This window comes from Cnephaeus nilssonii (genome assembly GCF_951640355.1).
Source record: "Cnephaeus nilssonii genome assembly, chromosome: 3".
NCBI classification, from domain to species: Eukaryota; Metazoa; Chordata; class Mammalia; order Chiroptera; family Vespertilionidae; genus Cnephaeus; species Cnephaeus nilssonii.
In genome coordinates, this window is record NC_137074.1 from 57,237,433 (window position 1) to 57,255,518 (window position 18,086).

The window sequence follows — 18,086 nt, forward strand, 5'->3', positions numbered from 1 at the left end:
TGTTGTTCTTTGTTGTTGTTCCTTTAAGTGTAAAGTTATATTGTTGATTTGAGATTTTTCTTGTTTCTTGAGGTAGGCCTGTAATGCTGTGAATTTCCCGCTTAGGCCTGCTTTTATGGTGACCCATAAGTTTTGGCTTGTTGAGTTCTCATTTTCATTTGTTTCAAGGTATCTTTTGATTTTTTCCTTGATATCATTATTAACCCATTTATTGTTTTGTAACATATAGCCTCCATGTCTTTGTGTTTTTTTTCAGTTTTTTCTTGTGATTGATTTCAAGTTTCATACCATAATGGTCAGAGAAGATGATTGATCTGATTTCAGTCTTCTTAAATTTATTGAAACTTGTTTTGTGTTCTAACATGTGGTCTATCCTAGAAAATGTTCCATGTGCACTTGAAAAGAATATAAATCCTATTGCTTTGGGGTAGAATGCTCTGAAGATATAAATTAAATCCATTTGATATAGTGTGTCATTTAAGGCTGCTGTTTCCTGATTGATTTCCTGTCTGGAAGATCTATCTATTGATGTCAAAGGGGTGTTAAAATTCCCTACAATGACTGTATTACTATTGATCTCTCCCTTTATGTCAATCAAGATTTGATTTACATATTTAGGTAGGTGCTCCTATGTTGGGTGCATAAATGTTTAGAAGAGTTATAACGTCTTATTGGATTAATTCCTTTATCATTATGTAGTGTCCTTTTTTTATTTTTTATTATAGCCTTTATTTTAAAATATATTTTGTCAGATATAAGTATTGCTATTCCAGCTTTTTGTTTGTTTGTCTTTTGAATTTTTATAAGGGTTTATTTGAGCCAAATTGACAACATGATGGGGAGCAAGACCTCAAGTGCTCTCCCCAGCTTTTGTTTTCATTTCTATTTGCATGAACTATTTTTTTCCATCCCTTTACTTTTAGTCTTTGTGTATTTTTCATTATGAGGTGGGTCTCTTGTAGACTACATATGTATGGGTCTTGCTTTCTTATCCATTCAGCTACCTTATTTTTTTGATTAGAGGATTTAAGCCATTTATATTTAAAGTGATTATTGAAGTTACATGTTATTGCCATTTTATTCTTTGTAACTATGTTCTTCTGTTGTTTTTTTTTTAAATTATTTTTCTTCTTCTTCTTAAAGAAGATCCTTTAACATTTCTTATAACACTGGTTTGGTGGTAATAAACTCTTTGAGCTTTTTCTTGTCTGGAAAGCTCTTTATTTCTTTTTCAATTTTAAATGATAGCCTTGCTAGGTATAGTAGTCTTGGATGTAGGTCTTTGCTTCTTCACTTTGAATATTTTATACTAATTCCTTCAGGCCTGAAATGTTTCTGTTGAGAAATCAGCTGAAAGTCCTATGGAATTTCCTTTGTAGGTAATTCACTGTTTTTTTTTTTCTTGCTGCTTTTAAGATTCTCTCTTTGTCTTTAAACTTTGCCATTTTAATTATGATGTGTCTTGGTATGGGCCTCTTTGGGTTCATTTTGTTTGGGTCTCTCTGCACTTTCTGGACTTGTGTGTCTTTTCCCTTCACCAGGTTAGGGAATTTTCAGCCATTATTTCTTCAAGTAGGTTCTTGATCTGTTGTTTTTTTTTTTCTTTTCCTTCTGGTACTCATATGATACAGATATTGTTATATTTCATGTTGTCTCAAAGGTCCCTTAAACTATTCTCATATGATTGGATTCTTTTTTCTTTTTGCTGCTCCAATTGGGTGTTTTACTGTTACCTTGTCTTCCAAATTGCTGATTTGATCCTCTGCTTCATCCAACCTACTATTTATTTCTTATAGTGATTTCTTCACTTCAAATTCTGTATTCTTCACTTCTGACTGTTTTTTTTATGGTTTCTATGGCTGTTTTCATGCTGTTGTAGTTCTCAATAAGTTTCTTGTAGTTCTTACTCAGTTTCTTGAGCATCCTTATAACCATGTTTTTGAACTGTATATCTGGTAAATTGCTTGCCTCCATTTCATTTAGCCCCTTTTTTTTCCTGGAGATTTCTCCTATTCTTTCATTTGGGGCATGTTTCTTTGTCTTCCCATTTTGGCTGCCTTTTTGTATTTGTTTCTATGTATTAAGTAGATATGCTATGTCTTCCAGTATTGGTAGGGTGTCCTTATATAATAGGTGTCCTGTGGGATCCAGTGGTGCAGTCTCCTTGATAACCTGAGTTGGGTGCTCTCGGAATGTTCCTTATGTGGATTATGTAAGTCCTCCTGTTGTAATTGAGTCTTTATTGCTATTGGCCCATTTGTGGGTGGGTTCAGCCCTCAAGCTGGCTAGCTGTGAGGTTCAACCTTGAACACAGTGTATGAGTTGCTGTGTAGGTACTGACCACATTAAGCAAAATTTGCTTCAGCAGGTTCTGGTGCCTGCTGAGATCTCCCTTTGGATATGCCACTTGTAAAACTAATTGGATCCTGCCTTGATTTTGTCTGAAGTTGGCCACTGGGTGTGTTGGTTCTGGGGTCTCTTAGGAAGAACTCTGGTGCAGGTCAATATCAGACACTGCCTATGATTGGTCTTGAGCTACCTGTCACTTTGTGGCTGCCTCTGCTGGGCCTCAATGTGTGTGGGAAGGACCAAGGTGTGCACCAAGGCAGAATTTCACCAGCACCAACTCTGGGGACACGTCAGCAAAAAGGCCTAAGGGACTCCTAGGTCCATTTCTGCCTGCCTCCACCTGCTGGCTGCCTATTAGGCTCAGTTACTGAAAGAGCCTCTGGTGGTACTTGAGTTGCATGAGGCAAGTTCTCAGTGAGTCACCAGGTAGGGTGAATGGTGTTCACCAGATTTATATAGGTTCAATCTCCATGCCAGTACAAGGTCTGAGGCTACTCAGCAAAAATCCCAGTGTACACCAAGTCTAGCTGCTACCTGCAGGGCATCTGGTTTCTAGAAAGAAGGATCAAGGAAAAGATGAAGAAGAGAACAAAGGATTCTTGCAAGCACTTTCTTAAAAGAAGGTTCCCAGATTCCATCACATAACACTGCCACTTGCATCCCATTCTGCAGGATTTAGTCATGTGGCCATACTTAGTTGAGACCGGGAAATTTTTAAATTCTGGATGGTCATGTGCCCAGTTAAAATTGAGTTCTATTATTTAAAAAAAGGGAGAACAAACATTGGGGGCCTCTAGCAGTCTCTGTCATACCAAGTTTTTCTTCATAATGGTTAAAAAACAAGCTCAAGGTCATACAGTGACTTATTGGAGAGCTTGGATTCACACCCAGGTAAGTATTCCAAAGTCTGTACTTTTCACTGTACGAAAACCCTGCTTTATAGTAGTGAAGAATTGGAATAATGCCAACCTCTGAGCCCTCTTACTGCCTCCTTCTGCATCCCTCAGCTAAAGAGAAATTCCACCACCAAAGGAGTGGGCTAGACAGCCATCAAGAAGAATCCATTTTGCAAAAAGCCAGCAAGTATCTTTAATTCTTCTGAATAGCTTCATCAAAGATACCTATCCAATTCTGGCCAAGGAAGACCATCTGAATTCCAAGACCCCAAAGAAGATGCCTCTTTTCCTTATTTGTTGTAATAAAATAAGGACATAATTATGGAGAGTATAGTGTAGAGGATGGAGCACTAGGGTCTGAGTCAGAGCACTTGGATCCTAGTCTCAACTCTTATACTGACCATCTATCTTGTCTTGAAATCACCCATTCCCACCTAAACCTCAGTGTCATAAACTTCAAATTGGGGTGTTGGATACAAAGATATTTAAAGCCCCTCTAGCTCAAAAAAAAAAAAAAAAGACCCTTTGGTTCTAAAGTGCTTCATTAGAAAGTAAATCGAGACATTGATTAATATATTATAACTAGAGGCCCGATGCACAAAATTCGTGCACAGGGGAAGGGGGGCTCTCAGCCCGGCCTGCACCCTCTTGCAATCTGGGACCCCTCACTCCTAACTGCCCACTTGCTTGCTCCTAACTGGCTGCCTGCTCGCTCCTAACTGCCCGCCTGCTCGCCCCTTACCATTTGGCTTGCTGCTGTGGAGGCGGAAGAGGCTCCCACCACCACCGCTGCGCTAGCCAGCCATGAGCCCGGCTTCTGGCTGAGCAGCACTCCCCCTGTGGGAGCGCACTGACCACCAAGGGGTAGCTTCTGTGTTGAGTGTCTGCCCCTGGTGGTCAGTGCACATCATAGTGACCAGTCGTTCTGGTCATTCTGCCATCAAGGTCACTGGGCTTTTATATACAAAAATGCTATATTAATAACAGTTTGAATTATTAATTTTTATATCCTTGATTTCATTAACAACTTTGTGAGCTATGTAGGGAAATTATTAATACATTATTTATAGGTAAATATAGAGGGCATTTTTGTGGTCATTTCTATAAAAATGCAGAAAAAAGTGGATTAGACCCTAATATTTGTTGAGTACCTATGTGTACTAAGTTTGAAGTAACATTTCTGTGGAAAAATTAGATTTAATTTATAACTCTGTCAACTACCTCAGGAACAGAAGTGACTGAGTTCATGAAGATTCCTTGTTATTCATTTTCCAATGTTTAAACCCACAGTGTGCACAGGCTGTTATAGGTTATAGAGAACTGTACAGGAAATAGGGTTATAGAGAACTATACAGGAAATAGCTTCCATGCAGGAAGGGAGATGAGACATACACCTATTAGAGACAATCAATTATGTACATTAATGGAAGTAAAAGATAACCTGGGTGATTTAACAGCAGGGAATCAGTGATAGTATAGCTGATCCATTTAGATTACAGTCAGTTGAAACTTGTGATAATTTAGACAAGGGTATAATTAGTGGACAGAATTGTGTAATCTCTGGAAGCCCCAAATCTCTGTCTGGAAAGGGTTGTGACATGTTTAAAATTGAGAATCCATTCTCTGAGGTAGAGGCTAGCAATGACTCGCACACTGTGGATAAGCTTCACTATCTATAGTAGACCTTTGCATGGATAACTATCCTACATATTGGGAACCAATAAAATTATAGCATCTGATCAGAAACCCACCAACCAACCTAAGGAGCATTTGGTAAAAGATGAAGTTGAATCTTTGGTCACGTTTTATAAAGTAGTTCACGATACTCAAAAGTGATACTAGAAAGGCAAACGCAAAGAGTAATGTAGTGGGTTTCCTCCAGGCATCTTGGGAGAGTTAAAGAGGATTTAACTCTTGTCCAGGATTTGTTTCTACAGAGGACCTGGGTCCTCAGTAGAGCCTATTACATTCTGGGACTCAACCATCCCAGAATGTTCATCATTTTAGCACATCATGTGTCTTTTCTTGGAGAGCCTATTCACTGGGTGATGGGCTTCTGGTTATTAATCAGGCATCTAGATGCAGTGATACTCAAGGGAGGAGGACCCTGATCATGGTCACAAACATCCTCCTATGTGTTACAGATCTCCCAAGGAGAAAAATAAATTACCATTTTGGTTGATAGGTCAGCAGCCCTGAGATGTTTGAATCATAGGGAACTACCTCTTTGTGAATTAATTATCCAGGCCCTGCCTTGAGTGATGTTTGTGTTTGCTTAAATATTTTGCTCTGGTTGGAGAAAGTTTTAGTTATGGGAACTATTACTAGCCAGGGAGTCAGATTTGTAAAGAATAAAATTGTTTTAAAATAATAAGCAGCCGAAGCCTGTTTGGCTCAGTGGATAGAGCGTCGGCCTGTGAACTCAAGGGTCCCAGGTTCGATTCCGGTCAAGGGCATGTACCTTGGTTGTGGGCACATCCCCATTGGGGGGTGTGCAAGAGGCAGCTGATCGATGTTTCTCTCTCATCGATGTTTCTAACTCTCTATCCCTCTCTCTTCCTCTATGTAAAAAAATCAATAAAATATATTTAAAAAAAATAATAAAATAATAAGCATGGGGCTCAGGTTCCAAGGATTCTCTGCTGTACACTAAACACTCATGGATTTCATGGGGAGCCCTGGCGATGCAGAGTGAGTGAGCTGAGGGAAATGGACTCATTCTGGAAGTCCAGTGGTGAATAGTCCAAGGCCATCCAAAGCCCAGCACATTTCCTGCCATGGTGGAGGCATCTGGTGTTCAGATGGACAGCACATACCTCTCTGGAGAACCCACTCCACAGGATCTTCTTCTCATTGATGAAGAGCCTTTCTCCTTTCTTGGCATAGACGTTGTAATATCCAACTTCCTTAAACACAATGGAACCATCCTCTGGAGAGAGGTGCCAGTTGATGATGGAATAGTTCCCCACCAAGTCACCACATTCATCAAAAGTCACCTGTTCCCCCATATTGTTGGTAAAGTTTAGGTGACGTAAGTGCTTCAGGACCTAAAGAGGAACAGAGATGAATATTCTGAGTACAAGCCACAAGGCTGCCACATATGGTTTATGTAGGTTTTTGCACAGAGCAAGGACAGTAAACTATCTTGATCTACCAAAGTGAAAGGAACATGACTTGAGGAAAAGGCCCGCCCCTTTTTCTAATTTACACTGGGGTACTTCATGTGTTAGCAGCAGCCCTGGTAAGCTAGGGGCTTTACGTGGTGCTTAAATTGTACCTGGGGTAGGAAAGACTTTCTTGAAATTAGGGAAGGAAAGGAGATATATCTCACCAAAGGCCAAGACAAGACTTCTACAGGTGCATTATCATGTGGTGGTGCCCCAGGAGGGATTGGTTTGTAAGCCAGAGCCATTCTTGGTGTTTCCTGAGATGGGCTTTGGGGAAGGAGTGAGGCACTAAGTGCCCTTAGGATCTGCACCATCTTTCTCTATGTTACTGCTTTTGTGGAAGTCTTGCTACCAAACTCAAACAGAGGGAAGTGAGAGGAAGAAATAAATGAGGCTGGGGGTGGAGACCTATTGTAATAGTTATGGCCGATCCCTTATTTTTACAGGGTCTTATGGGTCACAAAGCCCTTGTACAAAAGAAGTAATGATAATAATTACTAAACCTTCCTAGTCATTTTATTCCTTTTGGGGAACAATGCTAAATAATTTATATTTATTACCTAGTCTAATCTTCACAACTAATAGTACTATTACCTCACTTTATTTTTGGGGAAACTGAGGCACAGAAAACAAAAGTATCTTTTCAGAGCCATACAGCTAGCAAGGGGTGCAAAGCCTGTGCTCTTAATGGGTATGCCCTACAGAAGCATCATTAGGCTCCTGGCTCTGCTTCCTGAGTGCCCCTGACATGGGTCAAGAGGAGGCAGTGGGCACTCAGCAGCTTGTCTTTCATGTGGGATCTCCCCAGTGCTAGGGGTCACTGAGGCACCAAGAAAGAGTAAGGCGTGATCCAGCCTCTGAGTGTAGGGGTGCTCACTCCCACTGGATCTCAAATCAAATCTAGCTATCTACGGAAAGGAAAATATACTGTGACCAAGTAGAGTTTATCCCAGGAATGCAAAGTTAGTTTAACATTTGACTACATTAACATGCTACAAAAGAGAAACCGTCTGATCATCTCCATTGTTACAGAAAACATGTTTCTAACCTCCAACCTCCATCCCAGATAAAAACTCTCAGCAATCTAAGAATAAAAGGGAACTTCCTCAATGCTATAAAGGACATCTATGAAAAACCTACATTAGTAACATCATACTTAATTGTAAAAGACTGACTGCTGCCCTTGCTGGTCAGTGGACAGAGCATCGGCCTGTGGATAGAGCATTAGCCTGCCGACTGAAGGGTCCTGGTTTTGATTTCGATCAAGGGCACATGCTCAGGTTGCGGGCTGAATTCCCAGTAGCGGGTGTGCAGGAGGCAGCCAATCAATGATTCTCTCTCATCATTCTCATAATAAATTTATGTTTCATATCTCCATTTTTCATCTCTTTCTCCTTCTCCCTTCCTCTCTGAAATCAATCAAACTTTATTAACAAAAAAAAAAAAAAAAAAAAGACTGACTGCTTTCCCCCTAAGATCATGAACAAGACAAGAATGTCTGTTCCACTGTGGCTGTACTGGAAGTTTTAACCAGGGCAACTGGACTGGATCAGGCTGATTTAGGATAAAAACATAAAGATCTAAGTTCTACACTCAAACAAAAACAAACAAACAAACAAACAAACAAAAGAACTTTCACATAAAGTGAAAAGACATAGGATTCACTTTTTAAAAAATTGTGACCATAGAATTTATGGCTCTTATGTAATTGGTTGAACTTAAACCTATACTAGTATATTGAAAAGCGAATTACTGAAAACTACAGTATAGGATAATGGGCCAGTGCAATTTCTCCCTCTGAGCTATAAATATAATCAATGTTCTTGTGTTCTGATTTAAAAAGAAAAATAACCTTCCAGATTAAGTCAAAGAAACAAACAGGGAAATATTAGTAGAATTTGTTTTAAAATGTGCTAAAAGATTTTACTTAATAGTGGTAGGGTAGACATATCATAAGAATTGTGGTTTTCACAGGATAAAATGTTAACTTTATCTTTATAAAAGAAAAACAGAAGTCTTGGATTTTTTTGGGGGGGAAATATTTCCTTTGTGATCTTTTAAGAAAGCTACAGCTAAATATCACATTTTACATGTCAAATTAAAAAAAATAAATATTTTATTGCTTTTTACAGAGAGGAAGGGAGAGGGATAGAGAGTTAGAAACATCGATGAGAGAGAAACATCAATCAGCTGTCTCCTGCATGCTCCCTATTGGGGATCAAATCAGCAACCAAGGTACGTGCCCTTGACCGGAATCCAACCTGGGACCCTTCTTCAGTCCACAGGCAGATGCTCTATCCACTGAGCCAAACTGTTAGGCTAGATGTCGATTTTTTTTATTATGAGCACACATTTAATTTTCAGTAAACACTCAAAACATGGAATAAACTTATTATAAAACTTCCACCACTCTGTTGAGGGAAAGGGGAGTTGGAATCACCATCCTATATAATAAAAGGCTAATATGCAAATCGACCAAACAGCGGAACAACCAGTCACTATGATGCACACTGACCACCAGGGGGCAGACGCTCAATGCAAGAGCCAGAATTGGGGCTCACGGCTGGCGAGTACAGCAGGCCTAAGCTGGCAGTCGGACATCCTCCAATGGCTCCTGGACTGTGAGAGGGCGCAGGCCAGGCTAGGGGACCCCTGCCCCTGCGAGTGCATAAATTTTGTGCACTGGGCCTCTAGTACTGCAATAATGATTAGTAACAGCTGAGCATTACCTGAAGAGAAGGGTAAGTCCAAAAAAACAACTGTTCCATGTAAGAATGATGACAGCAGTACACCAGAAGATTAAGAGCTATGGATCAGTGTCTTCAGTTGACTAGGCTCTCAGGAGCTAGAAAGCATGTGCCCAGAGGGACAACTGGGCACATGGTTCTTTTAACAGTTACCTTGGCCTCATCAGAGAAAGAATGCCTGTGGCAGATGTTGCCTTTCTTATTATTGGCTAAATCAGTGGTCGGCAAACTGCGGCTCTCGAGCCACATGCGGCTCTTTGGTCCCTTGAGTGTGGCTCTTCCACAAAATACCACGGCCTGGGCGAGTCTATTTTGAAGAAGTGGCGTTAGAAGAAGTTTAAGTTTAAAAATTTTGGCTCTCAAAAGAAATTTCAATCGTTGTACTGTTGATATTTGGCTCTGTTGACTAATGAGTTTGCCGACCACTGGGCTAAATATGACTTTGGGCAAGTCATTTTGGCTTTTCTGAGTCTTACTTTCCTCACCTACAAAAGAATAATACTCAAGACTAATATTTACTGAACACTTACTATATATATGCAGTATCCTAAGTACCTTATACATATCAACTAATGTTATTCTCATAATAAATTTATGTTTCATATCTCCATTTTTTTCAGGTGAAGAAATTGAGACACATTAAATGACTTCCCAAGGTCATAAAGTTATTAGGTAGCAACTGGGATTTAAATCCAGTTAGTCTGGTTCTAGAGTCCAAACTCTCAACCATTTCACTATATACTACTACGCAGGTGTAGGAGTCAGATTAAGACAGTATCTACTAAGTTGTCTATCCCTAGTTACAATAGGTTTACTAGTATAAAACTGAGGTTGAGAAAATGGACATATTTTAGAAGTGGGAGGTGGAGACATGTATAATGTTGTGGCAACATAAGAAGCCATAATAGGAAAAGGGTAGAAACTGAGTGACATCCAGATCTCCATGAAAGGCCTGTACTTTCCCGCCCACGGGACTTTCCATTGTTTTGTATTTTTAATCAACTTACATAGAATAAAATACACCCATTTTAAGAGTATAGTTCTGAGTTTTGGCAAATGTATTTGCCTGTGTAACTGCAACTACCATCACTTCCAAAGGCACCCTGATGTCCCTTCCAAATTAATCCCACCGCCGATCTGTTTTTTATCATTAGAGGAAGAATATTGTATAAATGGAATACACAGTATGTATTCGGTCTGAATATTTTCCAGGTAACATAATGTTTTTGTGATTCATCTTCATTGTTGGGTGTGTTTGCCTTTGCAGTTTACATTTTCTCCAAGGAACAGATTCTTTCTACAAATCCTATCCAGCCTTCAAGGCCCAACTTGAATGACATCTTTTATTTTCTTCTTTACTTCAAACCCTAACCTGAATAGTGTTTCATCCTCACAGCAGGGGTATAAATAAAATCATATGAGTGTTGAATTTTTCGAGTTAAAAATTTCACCGTGTCCATTAATAATCAATGATTTACCCTCCCCCTCTACTCTTGGCATCACTTCCCAGCACAGAGGGACAGTGGCACAAGATGCACAAAGCACCCCATTCACATGGACTAAGAGGGAGAGTTCACACAGATAAGGATCCTATTGCTTCTTGCCCACTTCCTGTGCTAAGAGCGTAGGGAAAATCCTTGACCAATTCCCTTCTCTAACCTCAGCCTTATTTTCTGACTCCACCTTTTTCATCTCCTTTGGCTCTCACCTCAATTCACTTCCCCTCTCCCAAACCCCCACAGCACCAGCAATTCCTGGAAAGATCAGTTTTGTTTGGCTTCTGTTATTACCATGGTCCTGTCATCATGCATGCCTGTTTTTTTGGTCTACTGAGTGGTTTGTGTATGGTGGAGGAAAGTAGGAAGCATGTCTTGTGCACAGTCATCCGGACAGAAGGAAGAAGGCAGTTCCATACTTACTTACATGATGTCCCATTCAAACTTGATTGTTGGGAGTGTGACCCAGGTTCTTCCAATCACAGCTTAGAATACCCTGGCCAGTGCTTGATTCAGGGTTGAACAATTCTCTGCAAAGGACTCTAGGTAGTGTTGTCAGGTCAAATCAACTAGACTGTTACTCATTCATTCCTTTATTCTACACACATTCAGGTGCCAGGTGTTCTGGACATAGTGCTGAACAATACAAATGTGGTTCCTGCCCCCATAAAGTTTAGAGTAGTATAATGGGGGAATCACAGTGAAGAGAGCTGATGAGGAGCGTGAGAAGGGTGGGTGGGGGGGTCTCTGTGGAGGTCAGAAGGCAATTGTGTATTGTATGCTCATAAATTATTACCTGTTAGTATTACTTTTGAGGCATATGAGTTAGTTGATTGATAAATTTTAGGGGTGGTGGTGGTGGAAATGGTCAACAAAAGAAAATTGTAATTGACCTTACTATTTCAGTCAACTGAAGAACTGTGGAAGCTTAAGCTAGGTGTACAAATGGCAAAAATGAGGAAGAAAGAATGGTCAGAAAGTGTGTGTGTATGTGTGTGTGTGTGTGTGTGTGTGTGTGTGTGTGTGTGTGTGTGTGGGTGTGGGTGGTGGGGGGATATGATTTGAAAAGACTTTCAGGAGAAAGTAAATTTTGAAAAAGAGTTCAAAGTTTGCTGTGGACAATCATAGACAACAACGATGGCTCTTTGGGTGTGCGATAGTATCTAAGCAAATATTCTATGCCAAAAGTAATTAGTGTTTTGTGGGAAGGTGCCAGAATGGTTGGCTTATAGGACAATTGAGAGAAGGTGGAATTCCAGGCTGAGATTCTTGGATTAGATTGTATAGATTGTATGGGTGACAGGTTTCCATGTAGGTCTTAATAATGAGTGTGAATCATTGCTGGTCCATCTTCTGATAGACACATGGCCAAGATCTTAAATTCCAGAATGTCCACCCAACTGCCTGGAATCCTGAGGTTCAAAGGAGACTTACAGCACAGGACATTTTGGCCGGTGCCCACATCTTATTCCTCTTTAGAGCTCTGGCCTTATTTTTCTGTTTCCTCTCCTGGATGAATTGCACCAGACTGTATGTGAGTCAGGAGGCCACATATTTACCTGTACTAGGGTCAGCTGAGGTGTCTGTGTAGAGAACACTTCATTTTGGCTGTTTTGCTTCTCTTTCCACCTTCTTTTTGTAATAGCATCCTGATTTAACCTGGGGGATCTATTCCCTGCCTTACTCTCAGTCTATGAAGTTCTAGCTTCAGGGATGAATATGTGGCCCTGGACTGGCCAATCAATGTGGATTTTGGGACTTCTACAGAAGATCCTGGGAAGTAAGGAGAGCTTAGCAGCAAGGATTTTATGAACCTGAAACTGTTGTTAATCCTGAGGATTAAGGAAGAGAGACATGGAGATGAAAGCATCTAGTTGTACTTCTGAGATTTTCAGTATTATGAGCTACTAATAATGTTCCTTCTTTTATTTAAGCCTGTTGGTTTGTATTTTCTATAGCATGCCACTAAAAGTTCATATTTTGACTATAGCCTGATTCTTGGCTTTTTTCTCATACGTCCAAGCTTTGATCTTGACCATCTGGGTCTTATATCCTTGTCTGGGAGAGGATTCCCTGAAGAGCAGAATGTCAAAGTACCCACTGGAAGTGTCTTTCCCTTCAACCCCACCCTGGCTCTGTAGGCTTTCAAAAGCTGGGTTCCTCTTTCCAGGGGACATGCAAGGGAAGAGAGAAAAGACACTAGTATTTACTCAAAGATTGTCTATTTATTTCTTCTTCTTAAAACTCCACAACTTAGAGTCATGGCTCTGAATTCTTTTTGGTCTTTGACCTTCATTAAAGCTCCTCTTTCTTTGACAGGTTTGGGGACGGGGGTGTGTGCAGTGCAAGGAAGGAAACTTTAAGGACCTCATAGAGATTAGAAACTTTAGCCAACAATGATGTCTGAACACAAGAACAACTAAAATCTTGCGTGTCCTGACTCATTCTGCCAAGCCTCGACAGTCACTCCTTATCCCCTAAGAATCTCTTAAAATGAGTGACACAGGTTGTACATTCTTTGTGTCTCAATATCTTTTCCAAAGGGTCTATGGTGATTTGGTTCTGTGTACAAAGCTACTTTACTGTTTTTTTCCCCCCTAATTGATTAATTAGAGACATACTGAAATCCTACTATAATAACCACCATCTAGCCCTAGTCAGTTTGGCTCAGTGGATAGAGCATTGGCCTGCGAACTGAAAGGTCGCAGGTTCGATTCTGGTCAAGGGCACATGCCAGGTTGTGGGATCTATCCCCGGTGGGGGACTTGCAGGAGGCAGCCAATCCACCATGATTCTCTCTTATCATGGATGTTTCTATCTCTCTCTCCCTCTTCCTTCCTCTCTGAAATAAATAAAAATACATTAAAAAACAAAACAAATAACCACCATCTGTTTAGAATTTAAAAATTTACAAATTGCTTTCACATACATCATCTCATTTCATCTTCAAAAGAACCTAGAGTGGTCCTGGCTGGTGTTGCTAAGTGGTTAGCATGTTGGCCCGAGCACCAAAGGGTCTCAGGTTTGATTCATGGTCAAGGCCATGTATCTGGGTTGCAAGTTCAATCCCGCCACCATCTAAAAATCAAGGTACATTTATCTATCAATGGACACCCAGGTTGCTTCAATATCTTGGCTATTGTAAATAATGCTACAATGAGCATAGAAGTGCATATATCATTTGAATTACTGTTTTTGTTTTCTTCAAATAAAGATATATTATATAATTATATATAATGGAATATTACTCAGCAATAAAAAGAATGAAATCTTGCCATTTGCAACATCATGGATGGACCTAGAGGGCATTATGCAAAGTGAAATGAGTCAGGCAGAAAAAGACAAATTAGTATGGTTTCACTTATATGTGGAATCTAAAAAACACATAAAATCAACCAATCAAAGACAACACAACAGAAATGGACTCATAGAAACAGAGATCAAAATGATGGTTGTCAGAGGGGAGGCGAAGTGAGGGGATGGGTAAAAAAGTGAAGGGGAATATTGTCAATAATATTGTGGCAAGGTTACACAGGGACAGATTATTACTAGACTTAGTGTCGTGATCACATTGTAAGGTATGTACATGTTGAATCACTATATTGTACACTTGAAACTAATATAATATTGTATACCAACTATACTTCAAAAAATACAAATCAAGATACATATGCAAGACATGAATGGCTATGTAAGCTGTAAGTCAGGTCAGACTTATCTTCATAAATTCTTTGAAATGAAAAGATTATGATGTCTCTCCTACATGTAATTTAAAAATACAAAACTAGACTAAACCATAGAATGAGTATTGGAATTCCACTTAAGTTCTGATTATTTCCTATTGTAACTATTTCAGTGCTTCTTTTTTGAAATATCCAATACCAAATCCTTTTAAGGCAAGCTTTATCTGTACCCTTGACTTGCTTGTGTCCTAAGCTTAAATGGTCTATTGGGTGGTTTAGTACATTATATTTTGAGCAATATAATGGCAAAGTGGTGACTATACACAGTAATACTAGTTTTATGTCTGTTAGCATATGGAATGTAATAGATACTCAAAAAATACTTGTTACTCACAGCAGTATCTTTAAATTAAAGAATTAGAAAAATATCCTCCCTTCAGTACTAAATCTGTCCCAGGATATTAAAAACCTTTTAGGGGCCATACTGTAGATATTCTGAACCACTAGGCCCATGGTCGGCAAACTGCAGCTCGCGAGCCACATGTGGCTCTTTGGCCCCTTGAGTGTGGCTCTTCCACAAAATACCACGGCCTGGGTGAGTCTATTTTGAAGAATTGGTGTTACAAGAAGTTTAAGTTTAAAAAATTTGGCTCTCAAAAGAAATTTCAATCGTTGTACTGTTGATATTTGGCTCTGTTGACTAATGAGTTTGCCGACCACTGCACTAAGCTAAAGGACAATTGAGCCAAGGCTTTAAACAGATAATCAAATTAAATTACTATCAATTGTTCAGAGTCAGTTACTCAGACATTTGTAAAGGCAATTTGAATCCAAAGCTACATTTAGTGACCTTATTAGGAGCTTGTCGTTTTGCGGTAACCATTTTCTCTCTCTTGCCCAGATCAGCCGAACTCTCCTTTATCACACAGAGACTGCTATCTAAGTGAAGGATGTACCTGCCAAGCCTCAACCTTCTTGATGTCGGCACAGGAACCGTTGGTGAAGAGCCCTTTCCCAGGTAAGCACGTGTATATATCTTGCAGGGCATGAGCAATGGAGTAGACGGCTAAGTAGACGTTGTAGGATATCCGTAAGTGTGTATAATCCATGTAAGGGGTCTCAACACTGCTGATGTTCTCATCCCCTGTACAGAGAGGTCGGAAGATAGTGGAGCTGTTGCTTATCCTGCCACCACCTTCTTCTTGACCTTTCAGGAAGGTGTCCATGGGTAATGGTCCTTTAGCACCTTCTTGGAGGTGGCAGTTAAATGTTTCTTCCCAAAACTCCTTGGCAAAACCATTGTGGGCATTTTTCCTGGGATGGACTTTCTGCAAGAATTCCCGGAAGCCTGGGATCTGCCCGGCCTTCAGACCAAATCCAATAGTGCCTCCGACCACATGGAAGTACTCCGGCATGGCGATCAGAGAAGAGCTGGCCCATGCCTCGCTGGCCAGCCAGATCCTGCCCGTGATATTGCGCCGAACGATCTCCTTGATGAGGGGTTCAAGGTCTGGGCCACTAGAGAAGACGACGATGACTTTGGCTGTGGAATTCTGGATTACCTCTACTACCTGCTGGATCTCTTCCTCATCAGAGTACTGGGAGATGAGTTCACTGAAGTCAATGCAGATGTCCCTCTCCTCAGCTTCTTCTCGGAATTTCTCAATCCCTGGCCGGCCATAGTCATCATCAGCTGCAATGGTGCCCACCCAGTTCCAGCGGAAATACTCAATAATGTCTGCCATGGCGGTGGCCTGGTGCTCATCATTCGGGATGGTACGGAGGAAGGACTTGAACTGATTCTTATTGCTGAGGAGTCTGCTGGAGGAGGCATAACTGACCTGGAAAGAACACAGAATGAATGAATGGGGGCGATGGTAGGTGAGCCTCAAGGCTATGTGGAGGTGGCTTGTTGAGCATTTATTAATATAATTTATCAAATATGTTCTTCACTGCAGACACAATGAAAGGGTGAGGACAACCAGAATCTCCTGTGTGAGCATCCAAGCACCAGTCAGTCAATCTATCAGGGAGCATTCTAATTCGCAGGTGGTGGGTCTTCACAATGCTACCCTCAAAAATGGATCTGGCCATAAAGTCAGCTCAACAGTAGTAGGATCCATTTATTCTTTCATGGAGAGTGTTTTATGCACTGTCCCATCGTTTCTCCTCACCTCCTCAGTACTGCCTCGTTGGTTACACTATACCCATGTACACATCTTCTGCTTGTTGGACCCAGGGTCTGATCTGAACATTTTAGCTCCCCCTTTACTGTGATGAACACTTTTCCCATGACTCACTTCTGAAAGGTATAGGTTCCCTTTGGGTTATGAACCTAAGTTTCTTCAGAGGAGCCCCAAGGGGTTCCCCTTTCCTAGTCTGCCCGGTTTTTCTCTTCCTGTCCATCTCTAGTCTCTAGCTATTCACTCTCTTCCTTCCTTCTTCTCCCCCTCTCCCTCCCCACAGTACTTTAGATAAAAGTACCCTTAATTGTAGTCATTTCCAAGAACTGTTTATCTTTTAGGCTCAACTAGCCATTACGTCTATTAGGCTCAATTCCCCCGCACCACGATAACAATGATATGCATTATTAAATATAGTCAGAAATACATCCTTTCCCCTCTTGGGTTCAGTCACATCCAGAGCCCCTTCCTCTGTTCATTTCAGGTGATGGCCTAGGCCTCTTGACAGGTGTCTCTGAAACCTAGAGAGGCTGAAAAGGAACCCTGGAAAGCTGCCTTGCTGTGTTTCCACTTTCTTAGACAGAGCCCGTTCTAATTTGAGCATGGGCGGGGGAGGAGGGAGGGCACCAAGGGAAGAAAGCCTTTTCTCCGATGGTAAAAGATCATTGCCTGCAGGAGTATCTGAATATCATGTGAAGCATTTGTTAATACAGAGCTTCCCAATCCCTCCACCCACAACATTGTGACCAACACAGACAATGAGGTGAATGGAAGAGGCTGAGCAGCCCTGGTGGAGGGTGCTCTGACTTAGCCATCCAAAACTTTGAGGGCGTCTATATCTTGGCAGGCTTTGGCCCACCTGTAGCACTCCTGTGTGTCCTGGCTCACCAGTTAGGAAGTTCCAAGTTATTGGACCATTTCTTCTGAAGAACAAAGCATTTTTATACTTAATGGAATTTCTTCTAGGTAATGAGGGATGTTAATATCACTTGTTCTCCAGTTTTCTAGAGAGATTTTTAAATTTCTTAAAAATATGAAGTTAAAGAAATTTTGGAGAATGCCTTTTTAAATATTTATCACCAATTGAAACAATTAATTTCCTATGTTCAGTGTTTTTAAAATGAATTTTTCTAAAATGTTCCTTCTTATCATTGAATCATTTCTATACCAAAATATAAAAGGCATTGGTCTATGAAAAACTGGACCAATTTTGCTATAGGGCTGGCATATTTTTAAAATAAAAACTTTGAAGTTAAAAGTTATAATATGAAACTGACAAAAAATTGTTTTTGATCAGAATAAGCCCCTGCTTGCTGTATTGTGGAAGTTAATGAGATAGATAGTGTGAGATTAAATAATTTGTTGAGATGCTCTATTTGCAGACCCAACCAATAGGCTTCTAAATCAGGTTTTTGCAAATGAAAAACCTACTTGGGCATTTTAAAAATCCATTCATTATTGCTTACTTCTTGATTTTTGAAATTTGGCCAAAAAGGGTTTTAAAGGAATACAATTGAAGAACAAACATATCCCTCATGTATATGTTTCTCTTAAAGAATACATTC

The 18,086-nt window shown here is 40.4% G+C and overlaps 1 protein-coding gene across 1 annotated transcript in view; it reads right to left on the reverse strand.

Moving 5' to 3' along the window:
• The window catches only part of CASR (calcium sensing receptor), a gene marked incomplete at both ends in the record, with an annotated part of 30,219 nt that overhangs the window by 8,166 nt on the left and 3,967 nt on the right, over positions 1-18,086 (reverse strand). The window contains 2 exons of the mRNA XM_079767326.1: positions 6,062-6,292; positions 15,295-16,179. Coding sequence (XP_079623452.1) covers positions 6,062-6,292; positions 15,295-16,179 — 1,116 coding nt within the window. The remainder of the gene's footprint in view (positions 1-6,061; positions 6,293-15,294; positions 16,180-18,086) is intronic.